The sequence below is a fragment of the Jaculus jaculus genome, chromosome 9, assembly GCF_020740685.1.
Source record: "Jaculus jaculus isolate mJacJac1 chromosome 9, mJacJac1.mat.Y.cur, whole genome shotgun sequence".
NCBI classification, from domain to species: domain Eukaryota; kingdom Metazoa; phylum Chordata; class Mammalia; order Rodentia; family Dipodidae; genus Jaculus; species Jaculus jaculus.
Genome location: NC_059110.1, coordinates 96,965,424 through 96,986,583, shown reverse-complemented (window position 1 = coordinate 96,986,583; position 21,160 = coordinate 96,965,424). Strand labels below are relative to the sequence as shown.

The following is a 21,160-nucleotide window of genomic DNA, read 5'->3' as shown; positions in this document are numbered from 1 at the left end:
GGGTCCCAGGGAATTGAACCTGGGTCCTTTGGCTTGGCAGGCAAGCACCTTAACTGCTAAGCTATGACTCTAGCTCTTATTTTCTATTTTCAAATTATTTATTTTGCTGGGCATGGTGGCATGCTCCTTGAATCCTAGCACTTGGGAGGAAGAAATAGGAGCATCGCTGTGAATTTGAGACCACCCTGAGACTACAAAGTGAATTCTAGATCAGCTTGGGCTAGATCAAGACTGTACCTTGAAAAACAAAACAAAAAACAAATTATTTATTTATTTGCACGTGTGTTTGAGTACCAGGGTCTTTTGCTGCTGTAAATTAATATCCATCCAGTTTTAATGTAGGTGACTGGGGAATTACATGGGCTTTAAGGCTCTGTAAACAAGCACTTTTCACCATTGAGGCATCTCCTCAGCTCCTAAGTTTTCTCTTTTTTATTATTTATTTTATTATTTTTTTTTGTGTGTATGTGTGTGTGTATGGGCATGTCTTTGTGGAGGTCAGAGGAAAATCTTGGAGTGTTTCTTTCTTACTTTCCCTCCCCAACATTTTATTTATTTGCAAAGGAAGAGAGAAGAGAGAGAGAATGAGAATGAATATGGGTGTACCAGGGCTGAATGGATGTGTCAGGGCCTCTAGCCACTGCAAACAGACTTCAGACACATTTGCTACTTTGTGCTGCTGCCTTTATGTGGGTGCTGGAGAATTAAACCCCTGGCCAGTAGGCTCTGCAAGCAAGCACCTTAACCACTTAGCCATTTCTACTGTCCATCCTTTCACTTAAAAAAAAATTTTTTTTGTTTATTTGAGAGCGATAGACTGAGAGAGAAAGAGGCAGATAGAGATAGAGAAGAGAGAATGGGCACACCAGGGCCTCTAGCCACTGCCAACAAACTCCAAACATGTGTGTCCCCTTGTGCATCTGGCTAATGTGGGTCCTGGGGAATTGAGTCTTGAACCGGGGTCCTTAGGCTTCACAGGCAAGTGCTTAACTGCTAAGCCATCTCTCCAGCCTGATCCTTTCACTTTTTGAGACAGGTTCCCTCTTACTGTTGCTACTTGTGAGCTTTAGGTTTCTCCTTGCTCTGCTTCCATTGCTGTGGGTATGCTGGGATTATAGATGTGTGTGTGTCAATTTGTATCTGATTTTATGTGGTTTCTGGGTAATTGAATGCTGAACTCTGTTCAGTAGCCATCTCCCCAGCTCCCCAACATACTTTTTTTTTTTTTTTTTTGAGATAGGGTTTTTCTCTAGTCCAGGCTGACCTGGAATTCACTCTGTATTCTCAGGGTGGCCTCGAACTCATGGTGATCCTCCTACCTCTGCCTCCGGAGTTCTGGGATTAAAGGTGTGTGCCACCATGCCTAACTTTTTTTTTTTCTTCCTCTAATTTAGGCTGAGCTGGAATTCACTGTGTAGCTCAGGCTGGGCTCAGATTCATAGAAGTCCTCCTACTTAGGCCTTCCAAGTGCTGGGATTAAGGGTGTGTACCACTATGCCTGGTGTTGCTTTTCAAGTCTGTAAAAAGAAGCATGTTCATCCATGTGAAAATTATACAGCCACTTTCCTTTCTGTTCTGTTTTGCTTTTAGGATCAGGAGTGGTGATGACTGAGTGTACAGGCCTCCAGTTTGTCAGCCCTTTTGCTTTTGAAGCAATGCAGAAGGTGGATGTTGTTCGCCTGGCCTCTTTAAGTGACCCGGAATTAAGACTCCTCCTGCCCTGTTTGGTGAGGATGGCACTTTGTGCTCCTGCCGACCAGAGCCAGAGCTGGGCTCAAGATAAAAAACTCATCCTTCGCCTCCTGTCGGGAGTGGAAGCTGTCAACTCCATTGTTGCACTATTGTCTGTGGACTTTCATGCTTTAGAACAAGATGCCAGCAAAGAGCAGCAGCTTAGGTAATGTTATGTTCTACAGTACGCGAGCTGGGATTTCCTCGGGGTCCAAAGAACAGGGAATCGCATGCATTTGAGAGCTTTCAAAGCTTCTCAAGAAAAGAGAAAAGGAGAATCTCAGTTTCAGAGAGCATTTTACTTAGGTCTTTTCTATTTGTACTTAAAAAAAAAACAACTAGGATTTTCTACATTATAAAATGTTATAGAGGGCTGGAGAGATGGCTCAGTGGTTAAAGTGCTTGCCTGCAATGCCTAATGGCCCCGGGCTTAGTTCCCCAGTGCCCATGTAAAGCCAGATGCACAAAGTGGTGCAGGCATCTGGAGTATGTTTGCAGTAGCTGGAGGCTTTGGCATCATTCATTTTCTTTTCTTTTTTTTTTTTTTTGCTTTTTCGCGGTAGGGTCTCACTCTGGCCCAGGCTGACCTGGAATTCACTATGGAGTCTCAGGGTGGCCTCAAACTCATGGTGATCTTCCTACCTCTGCCTCCTGAGTGCTGGGATTAAAGGCGTGCACCACCATGCCCGGCAATTTGCTGTCTTTCTTTCTCTCTCTCTCCTTGTAAGTAAATAAACAAAATATTTGAAAAATGTTGTATAGAGAAGAGTGGCCATATATTGCTATATTTAGGCTAACATGATTAGGTCACTTCCTTTCAGTGGGAAGTGAGTAGGATAACTTTCCATAGATTCAAAGGATTTATTGGAATTTCTTTGGAGCCTTTTAAGATTACATTGATTCCTGGAGAGTGCAGACTAATGCTATACCCTTTCCTGCCCATTGTAAATCCATAAACTACGACTGTTAAGGAAGTGAATATTAACTATTAGTTTACATGATTTGTGAACTTTTAAATTTTTATTTGACAACTTTAATAATAGATGAACAAACTGTAATTTGGTTCTATTCTTATCATGTTACCCTCTTTTGACCCTTCTCCCCAACACCCCTCATCCACTGAACACCCTCCCTCTTTCAAGGTAATCATTCCTCTGCTTTGTTGTCTCATTCCTTTTGTCCTTCTCCGTCCTCCACCCTTTATGTCAAAATATTTATCGACAGCTGGGCATGGTGGTGCACGCCTTTAATCCAAGCATTTAGGAGGCAGATACAGGAGAATTGCTGTGAGTTCGAGGCCAGCCTTAGACTACATAATGAATTCCTGGGCAGCCTGGGCTAGAACAAGACCCTCCCTTAAAACAACAACAACAGAAAAAAATGTTTCTGGACAGCCAGTTGTGGTGGCACACACCTTTAATCCCGTCATTTGGGAGGCAGAGGTAGGAAGATCATTGTAGTTAGAGGCCAGTCTGGGACTGCACAGAGTGAGTTCCTGATCAGTCTGTGCTAGAGTGGCACTCTTCCTCAAAAACAAAACCCAAACATGTTTATGGAGAGCTGGAGAGATGGTTTAGTGTCTAAGGTACTTGCTTGTGAAGCCTAAGGATCTGGGCTTGATTCCCCTATACTCACATAAGCTAGGTGCAAAAGGTGGTGTATGTGTCTAGAGTTCCATTTACAGTGGCTAGAGGATCTGGGATGCCCATTTTCTCTCTCTCTCTCTTCCTACATGCCTCTTTTGGGTTGGTGGGCTCAGAACAGTGCAAGTCTTATGTGGGTTAGGGTAATCCCAGTGGTGTCATGAATATGCCAGTCAGTTCATGTTGGGAGGACAGGGTTTGGGTATTCTTGTAATGTATAGGTGAACTAAATAGTATTTCAGAAGTAATGGCGAACATTTATAATATGTAATTCTTTATAGGTTATTTCAGTAACAGACATTTTTTATGCAGTTATTGCCATGCCATTGTTGTAACTGTTATCTTCCATGTTTGTACTTCATTAGGCATAAACTTGGAGGGGGCAGCGGTGAGAGCATCCTGGTATCACAGCTTCAGCATGGATTGACATTAGAATTTGAACACAGTGATTCGCCTCGTCGATTGCGGCTTGTGCTTAGTGAATTGTTGGCAATCATGAACAAGGTGCTTTTTTAAAACACACACACACACACACACACACACACACACACACGCACAGCCCAAAGTATTCTTGATTTGATATCTACACCTAAAAAGATAGGCAAAAGTATAAGTACGAAGTTGTTTTATTTATATTTCCCTTTTATAGGATTGAGAAGACATGAGGAACATGCCTTCAATACTTTATTCCTTTATTGTTTTCTCTCACTTATGCTTATTGTGCATACTTTATTAGGATGTTTTTGTTGTTGTTGTTGTGGTTTTTGAAATCACATATCTTGGCTTCTTAACATTTAGAAATTTGGCTTATAAATTATCAAGTTTGGTAAGACCTTTTTTATTTTTTTATTTTTTATTTTTTGGTAGTATTTCTTTTAGATTCATTTAAGTACTGGATGAACATTAAACACCTCATAGGATAGTGAGTAAGGAGTCTCAAAGCTGAATTAGATAGAGGATAATTCAGTGGCTAGCTCAGTCACTAGATGAATTAATTGTCCCTACTGAAGACTATTCCAGTTCTTTTCTGGAAAATTGTAGATTACTGTAAGTCATCGGTCTTTGCATGATTATGGTTACTTGAAACTCTGAATTTAAAATTTCTTACTATCAAGGATCTATCATACAAAAGAATACAATGAATCTCTGTACTAAGATGGTTTATGTGAGAGTAGGCCCAGAATTTGAGTCAAAAGTTTACTATTGAGCCAGTGCATGCCTTTAATCTCAGTACTCAGAGGCAGAGGTAGGAGGATCGCCATGAGTTCAAGGCCACCCTGTGACTATGTAGTGAATTCCAGGTCAGCCTGGGCCAGAATGAGACCCTTCCTCAAAAAAAAAAAAAAAAAGAACGCCAAAAAACAAAACAACACAAAAACAAAAGCAAAAAAATTAACTGTTGAGCTGGGCATGGTGGTGCATGCCTTTAATCCCAGCACTTGAGAGGCAGAGGTAGGATAATCACTTAGTTTGAAGCCATTCTGAGACTACATAGTGAATTCCAGATCAGGTTGCGCTAAAGTGAAACCCTGCCTTGAGAAAAAGAAAAAAGAAAAAGAAAAAAGTTAACTATTAATACTTTTAAAAACTAATTAATTAATTAAAATTAGTGCACGGATCAGTATGTGAGAGTCTACTAGAATTTTGAGGTTGGTTTTATTTATAGTAAGTATAATTTTATAAATTGTGAGCCAAAACAACTTAATGTCTGTTTCCAAAGAGAAGACTTTTTATAATATGCTAAAATCTTATTATTTAGATCACACACAAAGTCTTTTCCATTCTACAGACAATTTTTAATTTCAGTTACTCTTTTTTTTTTTTTAAAAAAAATTGACTTGTCTTTTTAAAAATTTTATTTATTTATTTATTTACAAGGAGAAAGATAAAGAGAACATTTTCATTGCAAACGAACTCCAGATGCATGTGCCACTTTGGACACCTGGCTTACATGGGCACTGGGGAATCAAACCTGAGATATTAGGCTTTGTAAGCAAGTGCCTTTAACTGCTGAGCCATCTCTCCAACCCTAATTTAAAACATTCTTTAAGAATTTTTTTTTAAAGTAATGTGTAGTTCAGGGTGGCTTTGAACTCCTGGTCCTCCTTGCCTCTTCAGCAATTTCCTACTGGTGTGCGCCACCACAACCGGCTCAAACATTCCTTTTCCTAATACTTCCTTTATGGCTATAAGAAATAAGTGACCTTTTCCTTTGTGATATATCTGATTTTTAGTATGGCATTGTTTTATTTTATTTAAATTTTTTTAAAAAAATATTATTTGCAAGAGAGAGAAGGAAAGAGGGGGCGAGAGACAACAGGCATGACAAGGGCCTCTTGCCACTGAAAGAATTTCAGGTACATATGTCACTTTGTTCATCTGGCTTTACATGAGTAATGAGTAAAATTGGGTCATCAGGCTTGGCAAGCAAGTGCCTTTCACCACTTTCTTTCTCTGTCAAATAAATAAATGAATAAAATATAAAAATTTTTTTTTAGAAAGTTACTTATTAGAAAGCTGGACATGGTGGCGCATGCCTTTAATCCTAGCACTTGGGAGGCAGAGGTAGGAGAATTGCCTTTAGTTCAAGGCCAGCCAGAGACTGCATAGTCAATTCCTGGCCAGCTTGGACTAGAGCAAGACCCTACTTTGAGAAAAGAAAAAAAAAGTTATTTATTTGACACACAGAGAGTGAGTATGGGCACACCAGAGTATCTTGCTGCTGCAAACAAAAACAAACTCCAGGGGCTGGAGAGATGGCATAGTGGTTAAGTGCTTGCCTGTGAAACCTAAGGACCCTGGTTCGAGGCTCGATTCCCCAGGACCCACATAAGCCAGATGCATAAGGTGGTGTATGCATCTGGAGTTCATTTGCAGTGGCTGGAGGCCCTGATGCACCCATTCGCTCTCTCTCTCTGCCTCTTTCTCTGTGTCTCTTGCTCTCAAATAAATAAATAAAAATAAACAAAAAATGTAAAAAAAAAAACCCAACAAAACATAGAAGCATGTACCACTTCATACTTCATGTGTCCAGTTTTACGTGGGTAGTGGAGAATTGAACCTGGGCTGTCAAGCTTTCACAAGCAAGTACCTGAATCACTGAGCTATCTCCCTAGCCCCAAGTACAGCATTCTTGATCATGTGGAAGATATGGCTACACATTTGGCATAGGGAATTTTCCGACCAGTTAGTAGGTACTTTTAAAACAATATCTTCAGTTTTGCTCTGTGTGTGTCTGTGTGCGTGCATGCATGTGCGCTCACGTGGGGTCAGAAGATCCTTGAGGTACTTGTGCTGCATCTTCTGAGACAGTTTCTTGCTGCCACTGCCACCGTGAAATTCGGGTTGCATCAAGCTTTATGTTGGTGCGTGAGAACTGAATCCAAGCTGGCAGGCTTTGCAGGCAAGCACCCTTAATCTCTGAACCATTTCCCCAGCCCAGCAGAACCCTTTTTGATCTAACTTTTTTTTTCCCCTTTCTCTTTTCCCCGTCTGTCCCTCATTTCTATCTTAGGTTTTGAGGCAGGTCTCCCTCTACTTGTGGTACTATTTTAGGTTTACAGTGTGGAATTTTTAAGTAACAGTTCACATAAGTAGCATTCATACATCATTTCTTTGGCCTTCCTTATCCTTTAGTTCTGAATATCTCCTACAATCAGTTCTGGGCTTTTCCTCTCCTTTTGGAGAGTGTCTCACTGTGTGCCAGGATATCCTTGTAGTTGAGATTCTCCTACCCCTGCTTTCTGATGACTGGGGTTATAAGCACATGCCACTCTGCAGCTCTTGAGGTCACTACTGCCCTGTCTGAATAATAATCCTGGCCAAATTAGGTGAAGTCGGTAGAGTACCACATATTCTGCTGCAGTGCATTAGGGACACATTGACAGTTAGGGTCTGTGAGCTCACCAATTACAAAGATACTAGGGGATTTAATTCATTACTTGACATTACCATATGTCTTTTTTTTCTCTCTCTCTTTCCTTTTTTTCTCTAAGGTATCTGAATCCAATGGAGAATTTTTTTTCAAGTCTTCTGAGCTCTTTGAGAGTCCTGTGTATTTGGAGGAAGCTGCAGATGTGCTTTGTATTTTACAAGCAGGTACCATGCTGAGTGCTAAGATACATTTTAGTTGTGGTTCCTTGTCAAGTGTTCATTTGACTTAGTCTGGAATGTTGGTATTTTAAAGCCATCCAAGCTGGGCGTGGTGCTTCACACCTGTTACCCAGCATTTGGGAGGCTGAGACATGAGAACTGTGGCAAATTCAGGGCTATCCTGGACTGCAGTGCAAGACCCTGCCTCAAATATCTAGAAAAAAAATTATCTAATAAAAATGTATCATAAAAGTTTCAATAACAACTACATAAAGCTGGGTATGGTGGCGCATGCCTTTAATCTCAGCACTTGGGAGGCTAAGGTAGGAGGATTGCTATGAGTTCGAGGCCAGCCTGGGCTACAGTTTGAGTTCCAGCCTGGCTAGAGTGAGACCCTACCTAAAACAAAGCAAAGAAAAATGACTAGTATTAGAAAAAAGATAAGCAATTTATACTGTTTGTATAGTGTGACATGTCATATATACATTAACATAGTATATTTGGCTTAATGATTTTAGTACTTTAATGATTTTGTGAAATGTTCACAGTATGGTAAATGGAAAAGCAAAGGACAAATTGGTAAATACAATATAATCTCAGTATTACTTAAGTACTGCCACTGTGAGAATTAAAATCAGGTATTTATTTACTATCATTAACTTTGAATAATTGGATGAAAACTAATTTAAATTTTTTTGAACCTTTTTTTTTTTTTTTTTTTGTATTTCGTAGATTCTTTGTACTAGGTATAAGATTTTTGTAAAAATAACTTCTTGACCAGTATGGTCCAGTCAGACTTTCTTCCATGTTCTGTGCTGTGCTGTGTCATTAATAGCCACTATCCTGTGTGGCTTTGGATTAACTGAAATGTAGCTAATGTGATTGGGAAACTGAGCTTTGTAAAGTTTTATTCATCTGTTTGTGAAGGAAGAGAGTGGTGGATGCCAGAGTCTCTTGCTATTGCAAATGAACTCCAGATGCATGTGCCACTTTAATCATTTGGCTTTGAGTACTGATGAATTGAATCTGAGCTGCCAGGCTTTGCAAGCAAGCCCCTTTAAGCACTGAACAATCTCTACAGTCTTATTTTAAGTTTTATTTAATTTAAATTTAAATATCCACATGTGGTTAGTGGCTGTTCTACTGAACAGCTCAGCTTGACTATGAAAAGGAGGTCATTTCATTGTGCTTTAGTGACATGTTTGAAATGTCAAGGTGTTTGATATGTAACATGATGAACTATCACTCTTTAATAGTGACAGTGGCTTTTCTTCCTTGTAGAGCTCCCTTCCTTGCTTCCTATAGTTGATGTAGCTGAAGCCTTGCTGCGCGTCAGAAATGGTGCCTGGTTCCTGTGTCTCTTAGTAGCCAATGTTCCCGATAGTTTTAATGAAGGTAAACATAATTTAAAAGTGAGATAATTTAAGAAATGTGGACTTCCCTTCCCTCCTCTCCTTTTCCTCTTCCTCTGCGTCTCCTGCTCCTTCTCTGCCCTTTTCTTTGTCTCGATGAGTTTAATTAGAATTGCTTACATATACATGAGTGAGGGGTTATTTACCAATGGCTACCCCACTGAAGAAAATGTTTCCCCTCCTCCAGAAAATGTCTTCTCTCCCACCCTCCCTACTTTCTTATATTTTCTTTCTTTCTTTCTCTTTCTCTCTTTCTTTCTCTCTCTCTCTCTCTCTTTCTTTCTTTTTTGGAGATAAGGGTCTCATATAACCCAAGCTGCCTTTGAAGTTACCATGTAGCCCAAGATGACACTGAATTCCTTGAACTCCTGATCCGCCTATCTCTACCTCTCAAGTACTGGTATCAGCTGTGTGTGCTGAGTCACCACGTCAGTATGTGTGGTGCTGGGGACTGAACCCAGGGCTTCGTGCCTATTATTCAAGCTCTTTTCCAACTGATCTACATCTGTGACACTCCTCCCTGCATGTCTCTTCCCTTCCTATTCCCTTTTTTCCTTCTCCCTCCTTTTTCCCCCCTTCCCTCCCTTCCTCTCCTGTCTACTCTCCCATTTCATGTGTGAACGTTGATGTACACGTGCCACAGTGTGCATGTGGGAGGAGGCCAGATGACAACTCGAGTACCGGTGCTTGTCCTCTTCCTGTTTGAGTCAGGCTCTGCTGTCTGTTGCTGTGCTTGCCAGGGTAGCTGGTCTCTCAGCTTTGGGATGTTCCAGTCTCTGCCTTCCTTCTTGCTGTAAGTGCGGGATTATAGACTCTTGCGTGCTTGTCCACCTTTATGTGTGTTCTGGGGATCTGAAATCTGGTTGTCATACATGTGCAGCAAGTGCTTTGCTCACTAAGCCATCTTCCCAGGCCCAAATTTTTAAATTGAAAAAATTTTTTTGAGGAGGGGTTTGCTGGAGGATGGCTTAGTGGTTAAAGGGCTTGAATGTAAAGCCTGATGGCCTGGCTTTGATTTCCCAGTACCCGTGTAAAGCCATATGCACAAAGTGGTGCATGCATTTGGAGTTTGTTTTTAGTGGCAGGAGGCCCTGGCATACCCATTCTCCTCCCCCTCCTCTGCTTGTAAATAAATAATCAATAAAAATTTTTTAAAACACACTTTTTCTTTGCTAAGACATATTTATGAAACTTCATCCTTTGAAAGTTGATTAATAGATACTCATTGTTGGGATATTGTGTTTAGAGATTTCCAAGTTATATTGACTTTGCCAATTTAAGTACAGTAAGTATATAGCACCACCATGCCTTGCCTTTTTTTAAAATTTTTAAAATTTGTGTTTATTTCTTTGTGCCCAGGCTGTCCTCCATTGTGAGATTTTTCTCTGTGTCCCTGTTGCTGGGATTATAGGCATGCACCACCATGTTCACCTCATATTTTGTTGTTCACTGTCTTTATCTTTTTGGGTATGTAGTTAGACATGTGTGAATTGGTGTTATTGTTTCACATTATTCATTTTGAAGTCTTCTTTTGTCCTTTTTGGAAAAAAAAATCATTTTTATTTATTTATTTATTCAAAACAGAGAGAGGGGGAGAGAGACAGAGAGAGTGAGAATGGGCATGCTGGGGGCCTCTAGCCACTGCAAGCGAACTTCAGATACATGTGCTACCTTGTGCATCTGGCTTATGTGGTACCTGGAGAATCAAACGTGTGTCTTTAGGCTTTGCAAGCATGAGCCTTAACTGCTAAGCCTTCTCTCCAGCTCTTTTGTCCTTTTTTGATCTTGACCTTGCTCTGTTTCCTGATGTTTTTCTTCTGTAGTGTCTAATCTGAATAAATGATTGATTTTCAATGATGAAAGCAAATGGTTTATAACAACTTATTTATAAAGCTTAAAGTAATAGACCTTAAAAATGTAGTTTGTAGGGGCCTGATTAAAAATGGAGAACGACAAGATGAAGAAAGCCTTGGAGGTCGACGCAGAACAGATGCCTTACGCTTCTTATGCAAAATGAATCCTTCTCAAGCCCTCAAGGTTCGAGGCATGGTGGTAAGAGATCCTAGTGTCTTTCTGGAGGAGGATTTAAAAAACTTATTTATTTACTTGTGTGTGTGTGTGTTTGTGTGTGTGTGTATGCATGTGCGTGCGTGTGCCAGGGTCTCTTGCTGCTGCCACTTTTTGGGTCTGACTTTACATGTGTCTGGGGAACTGAACCCAGGAGCAGGCTTTGTGAACAAGTGAAGCAAGTGCCATTAACCACTGAGCCATCTCCCCAGCCCCATTCTGTTATTTGTATATAACAAAGCCTTTCCTAGTAGAACAATGTGTTTTTTTTTTTTTGTTTTTATTCAAAGTCTCATTTTAGCCCATACTAATCTAGAACTCACTCTGTAGTCCAGGCTAGCCTGGAATTCATGGTGATTCTCCTGCCTCAGCCTCCCAAGTACTGAGGTTAAGGCATGTGCCTGCAGAGGTATACTTTTTGCCAGATGGTTTTGGAACCCTACTGAGGGTTCCAAAAAACCCTCCTCTCTGGGGCTTTATGTTTTGTGAAATCTCTTCCCCTAAATTGAGGATCTTTAGATTTTGAAATATCCTGGCTCTTTTCTGCAATATATTTGATTTAATTTGTTGTCTTTGCCGTGTAGGTGGAAGAATGCCATTTGCCAGGCCTTGGGGTAGCTTTGACACTAGATCATACTAAAACTGAAGCTTGTGAAGATGGCGTGAGCGACTTGGTTTGTTTTGTTAGTGGTTTGCTTCTTGGAACAAATGCTAAAGTCCGGACTTGGTTTGGAACTTTTATCCGAAATGGACAGCAGGTGAGAGTTAAGTGTCTATGTCAGCTGAGGATTCTTATTGAGGAACAGTTACTAAGTGCAAGAAGCACTTCTAGAAAGACATCTGCATCTGCACCTGGTGGCTCATACCTGTAATCTTCATCCTTGAGAGTCTGAGGCAGGAAAATTCTGATGAGTTTGAGGCTAGCTTTGACTTGTAGAGTAAGTTTCAGGCCATCCCAGGGCTTCAGAGTGAGATCTTGTGTCACAAAACCAAGAAAAAAAGAAAGGAAAGAAGGAAAGAGGGAAGAAGGACGGAAGGATGATGTCTTTAAACCAACAGTTGTCTTAGCTTTAGGAACCAAGCTGGGCATGGTGGCTCATTCCTTTAATACCAGCACTTAGGAGTCTGAGGTTGCATCAGTATGAATTCAAGGCCAGCCTGGGCTAGAGTGAGACCCTGCCTCACTCACTCTCTCAGATATATAAATACATTAAACAAACAAACAAACAAACAAACATTTATTTGAGAGAGGGAGACAGGCAATTGGTATGGTTGTACCGGGACCTCCTGCCACTTCAAATGCACTCTAGATGCATATGGCACTTTGTGCATCTGGCTTTATGTGGTACTGGGAAACTGAACCCAGGCTGTTAGGGTTCGCAAGAAAGCACCATGAACCATTGAGCTATCTCTCCAGCCCCCAGTTTTAAAAAAAGGAAAGCAATAAAATATAATCAGTTCCAGGAACCTTCTAACATTAAAAAAAAAAAATCATCACAGTCTGTTGGGATTGCCTCAACAAAATTAAAAAAAATTCACAGGATATGAAAATTTTTATCTTTTGATATTTTCCATATTAGAAATTAAAATTGTTAATTTTAAAAAATATTTAAAATGATCAAGATAACTATTAAATGTAAATATTACATGTATATGTATACCTGCATATGTAGATATATATACACATACTCATATAATATTTTCTTTTTTTTTTTAATTTTTTTTTTATTTGAGAGAGACAGACACAGAGAGAAAGACAGATAGAGGGAGAGAGAGAGAATGGGCGCGCCAGGGCTTCCAGCCTCTGCAAACGAACTCCAGACGCATGCGCCCCCTTGTGCATCTAGCTAAGGTGGGACCTGGGGAACTGAGCCTCGAACGGGGGTCCTTAGGCTTCACAGGCAAGCGCTTAACTGCTAAGCCATCTCTCTAGCCCAACACTCAATTTTTTAAAAAGTTGGATCTTATTATTTAACCAAAGGTGGCCTTGAGTTTCAATCCTTGTGCTGTGAGCTGGAGAGACAGCTTAGTAACAGTTAAGGCTTTTGCCTATGAGGCCAACGGACCTACGTAAGGCAGATGCACAAGGTGGCACATGCATCTGGAGTTCACTTACAGTGGCTTAAAGCCCTGGCACCCCCATTTTCTCTCTCTCTTTCCCCCATCTCTCTCAAATATATAAAATACAAATTAAAAAAATATTAAAAATCAATCCTTCTGCTGGGATTATAGTCATGCATCACCATGCCCAGTAAATTTTTTTTTTTTTTGGGTTTTTCAAGGTAGGGTCTCATTCTGGTCCAGGCTGACCTGGAATTCACCACGTAGTCTCATGGTGGCCTCGAACTCATGGCAATCCTCCTACCTCTGCCTCCCAAGTGCTGGGATTAGAGGTGTGTGCTACCATACCTGGCTTGAGAATAGATTTTTTTAAAGACTTAAAAAAAAAATACATTTTATTTATCTGTTTGAGAGAGTCAGAGAGAGAATGAGAATGGGTGCACAAGGGCTTCCAGCCACCAGAAATGAACTCCAGATGCGTGCGCCCCCCTCCTTGTGCATCTGGCTTACGTGGTTCCAGGAGAATTGAACTGCGGTCCTTTGGTTTTACAGGCAAACGCCTTAACCGTTAAACCAACCCTCCAGCCTGAGAATAAATTTTTTAAAGCAAAAAAATTGTGGTGAGAATGGTGATATTTTACATTTTTCAATGTGTCTGGCTTAATAGATGCCTTTAAATGCACTGTTTACTTGTGAGAAAATGAGAGGGGGAAAGATCACTGTCTTGGTAAGGAATATTTTTGCCCTTTTGGCTCCCCCGTAAGAATTTTGGAATTATTTTATTTTTTTGGTTTTTCAAGGTACAGTCTCACTCTAGCTCATGCTGTCCTGGAATTCACTGTGCAGGCTCAGGGTAGCCTCAAACTCATGGTGATCCTCCTACCTCTGCCTCCCAAGTGCTGGGATTAAAGGAATGAACCACCATGCCTGGCTGAGTGGAATTTTTTAGGCTCCTGTGTTAAGCTTATGAGAACTATTGCATTAGATCATCAAAATAAATTATATTCTGTAATTTAATATATGCTTGTATATGTGTGCACAGTGATAAAATGTATATAACATAAAATTTGCCGTTACATCATTTTTCAGTGTATAGTTCAGTGGCATTAAGAACATTCAAGATGATATGTAACCATTACCACTATCTGCATCTAGAACATTTTTAAAAAACTACACCAAATAGAGGCTCTGATACCTATTAAACTCCTACTTCTTTCTCTCTATTCTAAACCCCATTGTCACCTCTGTTCTACTTTCTTTATGAATTCTGGGTACCATTCAAGTTACCTCACATGAGTAGAATCATTGGATATTTGTCATTTTGTATCTTTCTTATTTCCTTAGCATTATATTTTCAATGTTCATCCATGTTGTATGTAGCAAGTATCAAATTTCTTTAACTGAGTGAAGTGGTGTATTCCTGTAATCCCAGCATTCAGTAGCTGGAGGCAAGACTATTGATATTTATCTAGTTCAAAGCCAGTTGGGATACATAAGGAGACCCTGTTGTTTTTCCGTTTACCAGTTGGTGGATATATAGTATGGTTTGTGATATACACTATTATATTATGTTAAATTAATTATGTATTATTACATATTTTGTGGTTCTGGGATTAGACTCAGGGCCTCTTGTATGGTAGGCAAGAAAGTGCCTTTAACCACTGAGGCATCATCTCCTCCGCCCTATTTTTTTTTTAGTCTAGGCTGACCTGGAATTCGCTATGTAGTCTCAGGGTGGCCTTGAACTCACAGTGATCCTCCTACCTCTGCCTCCCAAGTGCTGGGATTAAAGGCGTGTGCCACCACGCCTGGCTTTTTTTTTTTCAAATTCTTTATTTTATTTTATTTATTAGAGAGAGAAAGAGAGAATGGACATTCTAGGACCTTGAGCCACTGTAAACTCCAGATGCATGTGCCAACTTGTGCATTTGGCTTACATGGGTCCTGGATATTTTGGCTTTGCAGGCAAATCCTTTAACTGCCAAGCCAGCTCTCTAGTCCCCTAGCCCTATTTTTTAAAAAATATTTTACTGTGAACAATCAATTGAGCTAACTCACTACCTTCGGACCAGGCAAAAAAATATTTTATTATTTATTTGCAAGCGGTATGTGTGTGTATGGGGGGAATATGAATGGATGTACCAGGGTCTGTTGCCACTGCAAATGGACCTCCAGATGCATGTGCCACTTTGTGCATCTGGCTTTATGTGTGGAGCAAGAAATTGAACTTGGGCTGTCAGGCTTTGCAAGCAAGCACCTTTGACTGCTGAGCCACATCTCCATTGTTTTTTTTAACTTTATTTTTATGTATTTGAGAGAGAGAGAGAGAATGGGTGCGCTAGGGCCTCCAGCTACTGCAAACAAACTCCAGATGCATGCCCATCTGGCTTATATGGACCCTAGGGAATTGAACCGAGGTCCTTTAGCTTTGTAGTCGTACACCTTAACCGCTAAGCCATCTCTCCAGCCCCTTCACTTTTTAAAATTAAAAAAAAAAGGGGGCTGGAGAGATGGCTTAGCGGTTAAGCGCTTGTCTGTGAAGCCTAAGGACCCCGGTTCGAGGCTCGGTTCCCCAGGTCCCACGTTAGCTAGATGCACAAGGGGGCGCACGCGTCTGGAGTTTGTTTGCAGAGGCTGGAAGCCCTGGTGCGCCCATTCTGTCTGTCTTTGCCTCTTTCTCTCTGTCTGTCACTCTAAAATAAATAAAATAACAAAAAAATTAAAAAAAAATTAAATTAAAAAAAATTTTTGGATTTATTTATTTGAGAGAGAAAGAGGGAGGCAGATAGAGAATGGGCACTCTGGGGCCTTCAGCCACTGCAAACAAACTCCAGATGCATGTGCTACCTTGTGTATCTGGCTTACGTGGGTCCTGGGGAATTGCACATGGGTCCTTTGGCTTCGCAGGCAAGCACTTTAACCACTAAACTGTCTCTCCAGCTCTTCTCCTTTTCTTTTTTCTTTTTTCTTGTTAAATGGATCCTTGCTCTGTAGCTCTGGCTGTCCTGGAACTCAGGAACTCACTATTTACACTAGGCTGGCATTGGACTTGCAGCAATCCTCTTGTTATACCTCCCAGCTGCTAAGATTACAGGTATGCACCACCATGCCAGGCTGAAATCCCATTTTAATTTTTTTGTTTATTTTTATTTATTTATTTGAGAGTGACAGACAGACAGAAAGAGGTAGATAGAGAGAGAGGGAAAGAGAGAGAATGGGCATACCAGGGCCACTGCAAACGAACTCCAGATGTGTGCACTCCCTTGTGCATTTGGCTAACGTAGGTCCTGGGGAATCGAGCCTCGAACTGGGGTCCTTAGGCTTCACAGGTAAGTGCTTAACTGCTAAGCTAATCCATCTCTCCAGCCTTGGCTTACTTTTTTTTTTTTTTTTCCTAAGTAGAGTCTCACTCTAGCTCAGGCTGACCTGGAATTCACTGTGTAGTCCCAGGATGGCTTTGAACTCATGGTGATCCTCCTATCTCTGCCTCCTAAGTGCTGGGATTAAAGGCATGTGCCACACTTGGCTTCCTTTTTTTTTTTTTTTAAATATTTTTAGCTGGGCATGGTGACGCATGCCTTTAGTCCCAGTACTGAGGAGTCATAGTGAGTTCCAGGTCAGCCTGGACTAGAGCAAAGCCCTACCTTGAAAAACCAAAAAAAAAAAACAAAAAAAAAAAAAAACAACTTATTATGTAAGAGAGGGAAGAAGGGGGTGAATGAGAGAGAGAGAGGGAGGGAATGGATGAATAGGGCCTCTTGTCACTGCAAATGAACTTCAGCTACATGTGTCCATGTGTTGCCTTGTGCATCTGGCTTACGTGGGTCCTGGAGAATTGAACCTGGGTCCTTTGGCTTTGCAAGCTTTCACTTTGTTTTCTAATTATTTTGTTTCCTTCAACCCCCCTTTTCTCCCTTCCCCCTATCTGCTGTGCCCTTCTCCTGCAATTTAGCCTCTTTTCTGCTTTCATACCCCATAGTTCTTTTTGTCCTTTTCCCCTTATCATTTCTTGTTCCCCTCTGGTGGTCTTGTATCTAGTATCATAGACCACACTCAATCTCACATTTCCTTACTTACATACACACAAGCATTAAAAGTTAAGAATACAAAGCTGGGCAGGGTGGCGCAAAAATCCCAGCATGGTGGTTCACGCCTTTAATCCCATTACTCAGAGGCAGAGGTAGGAGGATCACTGTGAGTTCAAGGCCACCCTGAGACTCCATAGTAAATTCCAGGTCAGCCTGGGCCAGAGTGAGACCCTAACTCGGAAAACCAAAATAAAATAAAAGTTAAGAATACACACGAGAGACAACATGGAATTTTGTCTTCTAGGCTTGGATGACCTCAGTATAATTTTTTCCAGTTTCTTCTAATGTAGTAAGTGCTTGTGCTGTCTTTTTGATTGGTGTTTTGTGCAGAGAAAAAGAGAGACCAGCAGTTCTGTGCTTTGGCAGATGAGGCGGCAGCTTCTTCTGGAGCTGATGGGCATTCTTCCCACAGTAAGAAGCACCCGCATTGTGCAAGAGGCTGATGTGGAAATGGAGCCCAGCGTGTCCGTGTATTCGGGTCTGAAAGAAGAGCATGTGGTGAAAGCCAGTGCGCTCTTACGCCTGTACTGTGCCTTGATGGGGATCGCCGGCCTCAAGTATTCAACTTGATATTTTACCTTTCTGTCATTCACGTTCCCATTCCTAGCTTCAAGGAAGCGAGCCAGAGGCTTTTAGTAAGAAGGCTTAGGGAACAGTTTTATTGACTTATTTAAATAAAAAGAAGGTTCAAAGTTTTGGGGGTCAAGAGTGGAAGTGCTAAGGCCAAGTATTACTAGAAGGGATCTAGTAATCTATTTTGATCTGCTTGTAAATAGAAAAATATCAATATATGAGAGGTCAGAGAAGGTTATCAGTTTCTTTTTCTTTCTTTTTTTTTCCTGAGGTAGGGTCTCACTCTAGCTCAGGCTGAACTGGAATTCACTAAGTAGTCTCTAGGTGGTCTTGAACTCATGGTGACTCTACCTTGAAAAACAAAGACAAACAAACAAAAAGATGAAAGTGTGATAGAGAGATGCAAAGTGGTAACACGGTTTTAATCCCAGCACTAGGGAGGCAAGAGGTAGGAGCTAGAGGCCAGCCTGGGACTACAGAGTATGTTCCAAGTCAGCCTGAGCTAGAGTGTCATTATAAAATTAAGAAATTGTATTCCAGGTCAGCTTGGCCTGGAGTATCATCATAAAGTTAAGAAATTGGTATCCAAAAGGTTAAGATGTTAGGAAGTTTCGCTTTTTCTTCCTTTTTGAGCTTAAAAAAAAAAAAAAAAAGAAAGAAAGAAAGGCAGCAGAAGCAAAGCCTAACTGTGTGTCCCTTGCAGGCCCACTGAGGAAGAAGCCCAGCAGCTGCTGCAGTTGATGAGCAGCCGCCCCCCGGCCACCCCGGCTGGGGTCCGCTTCGTCTCCCTGTCCTTCTGCATGCTGCTGGCCTTCTCCACCCTGGTCAGGTACCTTCCTCTCTAAGCTGCTCTGTTTTCTCAAAGCATCATTTTCTTCACTTCTCTAAATGCTTAACCAGGGGCTAGGAGTGTTGCTTAGTGGTAACCTGTTTGCCTAGCATGTTCAAGGCCCAAGGTTTGATTACTAGCATTACCACACCAAAAAAGGAAAGAAAAAAAAAGGATGTACAGCATTATATCAAGAGCTTACTACATAGGAAACCTACATATGAATAGCATCCTTAATTTTTTTTAATTTTTATTTATTTGTTTATTTATTTTTGGTTTTTTGAGATAGGGTCTTGCTCTAGCATAGGCTGGCCTAGAATTCACTCTATAGTCTCAGGCTGACCTGAAACTCATGATGATCCTCCTACCTCTGCCTCCTGAATGCTGGGCTTAAAGGCATGTGCCACCACACCTGGTTTAAACCCAATTAAAAAAAAACTTTATTTATTTATGAGAGAGAAAGAAGCAGATAGAGATAGAATGGGCATGCCAAGACCTCCAACCACTGAAAATGAGTTCCAGACACGTGTTGCTTTGTACATCTGGCATGACGTGGGAACTGGGGAATTGAATCTGGGTCCTTGGACTTTATAGGCAAGTACCTTAACCACTGAGCAATCTCTCTAGCCCTTATACCCATTCTTTTCTTTTTATTTATTTATTTTAATTTTTTGTTGTTATTTATTTATTTGAGAGCAACAGACAGAGAAAGAGGCAGTGAGAGAAAGAGAGAATGGGTGCACCAGAGCCTCCAGCCACTGCAAACGAACTCCAGACACATGTGCCCCCCTTGTGCATTTGGCTAGCGTGGGTCCTGGGGAATCGAGCCTCGAACTAGGGTCCTTAGGCTTCACTGGCAAGCGCTTAACTGCTAAGCCATCTCACCAGCCCTTATTTTATTTTTTATTTCAAGGTAGGATCTCACTCTAGCCCAGGCTGACCTGGAATTCACTCCATAGTCTCAGGGTGGCCTCAAACTCATGGTAATCCTTCTACCTCTGCCTCCCGAGTGCTGGGATTAAAGGTGTGTGCCACTATGCCAGGCTTTTACACCCATTCTTATTTGGTCTGGAGTCTCTTACTGATCCTGGAACTTGCCATATTAATTCCTTTTGCAAACTCTGATAATTTTTAAAAAAAAATTATTTATTTATGAGAGAAAGAGATTGGGGGGAGAGAGAGAGAGAGAGAGAGAGAGAGAGAGGGAGAGAGGGAGAGGGGGAATGGGCATGCCAGGGCCTCAGCCAATGCAGCTCAAGGTTCTTTATTTTTGACAAAGTTGTTCAACCATCTATGTAATCTAATTCTAGGATATTTTCATCTTTCCAAAAGGAAACTGCTTATTCTCCCTTTTAGGATTTGTCCTAAAATTGTCTTAATTTCTAATAGCTGTTGTTTTATTTTTCTTCTCTTTCTTTCTTTTAGTTTTTTTGAGGTAGGGTCTCACTCTAGCTCAGGCTGACCTGGAATTCACTTTGCATTCTCAGGGTGGCCTCAAACTCATGGTGATCCACCTACCTCTGCCTCCCAGGTGCTGGGATTAAAGGAGGTGTGCACCACAACTCCTGGATTTATTTTTCTTTTATATTCTTTTTTCTTTTATTTTGTTTCCATTTTTTTCCCTCCAGATGCAATCTGGCCTTGAACTCCTGATCTTCCTGCTTCTGCCTTCTGAGTAGTAGGATTGATTTGTTCCTTGAATATTTCTTCTTTATAGTGTCTTTTGTTTCAAGTGGCTCATTAATATCAGTTGTATTTTTTTATTTTTTGGAGGTAGGGTCTCACTGTAGCCCAAGCTGGCTTGGAAATCACTCTGTAGTACCTGGGTGGCTTCAAACTCATAGCAATCCTCCTATCTTTGCCTCCCTAATGCTGGGATTTAAAGGCATGCCTGGCCTCAATTTTATTTTACTTTTATTTATTTGAGAGAGAGGGAGAGGGAGAGAATGGGCATGTCATAGCTGCTGCAAATGAATTCCAGATGCATGTACCACCTTGTGCATCTGGCTTACATGGATCCTAGGGAATTGAACCTGGGTCCTTTGGCTTTGTAGGCAAGTGCCTTACTGCTAAGCTATCACTCCAGCCTAATTTTTGTTTTTGTTTCTTTTTAAATTTTATTTATTTATTTATTTTTGGATTTTTTGAGGTAGGGTCTGGAGCCCAGGCTGACCTAGAATTCACTGTGTAATTCCAGGGGAGCCTCAAGCTCACAGCAGTCCTCCTCCCTCTGCCTCCCACATTCTGGGACTATAGCCATGTGTCACCATGCCCAGCTTTTTTTTTTTTTTTTTTTTTTTTTTTTTTTGTGTGTGTATTTTTGAGGTAGGTTCTCACTGTAGCCCAGGCTGACTTGGATTCAATATACAATCTCAGGTTGACCTCAAACTCACAGCAATCCTCCTACCTCTGCCTCTCAAGGGCTGAGATTAAAGGCATGCACCAGCACATCTGGCCACATTATCATATTTAGTAATACATTTTTTCTCTAATTTTTATTTTGTTGTTTAACATTTATTTATTTACTTATTTGAGAGAGAGATAAAGAGGTAGAAAGACAGAAAGAATGGGTGTGCCAGGTCCTCTAGCCATGTAAATGATCTCCAGACAGATGTGCCAGTTTGTGCATCTGGATTTATGTGGGGAATCGGACCCAGGTCCTTA

General features: G+C 41.0%; 1 protein-coding gene across 5 annotated transcripts in view; it reads left to right on the top strand.

Moving 5' to 3' along the window:
• Ints2 (integrator complex subunit 2) overlaps window positions 1-21,160 on the top strand; it is a 63,991-nt gene that overhangs the window by 2,620 nt on the left and 40,211 nt on the right. For 4 of the 5 annotated variants that reach the window (XM_004664524.3, XM_045159019.1, XM_045159018.1 and 1 more), the window contains exons 2-9: window positions 1,591-1,897; window positions 3,740-3,878; window positions 7,370-7,472; window positions 8,748-8,861; window positions 10,800-10,930; window positions 11,530-11,703; window positions 17,425-17,651; window positions 18,371-18,496. In XM_004664524.3, the coding sequence (XP_004664581.1) occupies window positions 1,605-1,897; window positions 3,740-3,878; window positions 7,370-7,472; window positions 8,748-8,861; window positions 10,800-10,930; window positions 11,530-11,703; window positions 17,425-17,651; window positions 18,371-18,496 (1,307 nt within the window). In that variant the 5' untranslated portion in view covers window positions 1,591-1,604. Of the gene's footprint in view, window positions 1-1,461; window positions 1,483-1,590; window positions 1,898-3,739; window positions 3,879-7,369; window positions 7,473-8,747; window positions 8,862-10,799; window positions 10,931-11,529; window positions 11,704-17,424; window positions 17,652-18,370; window positions 18,497-21,160 lie in introns of those variants that run through there. The other variant, XM_045159021.1, reaches the window with a different exon arrangement.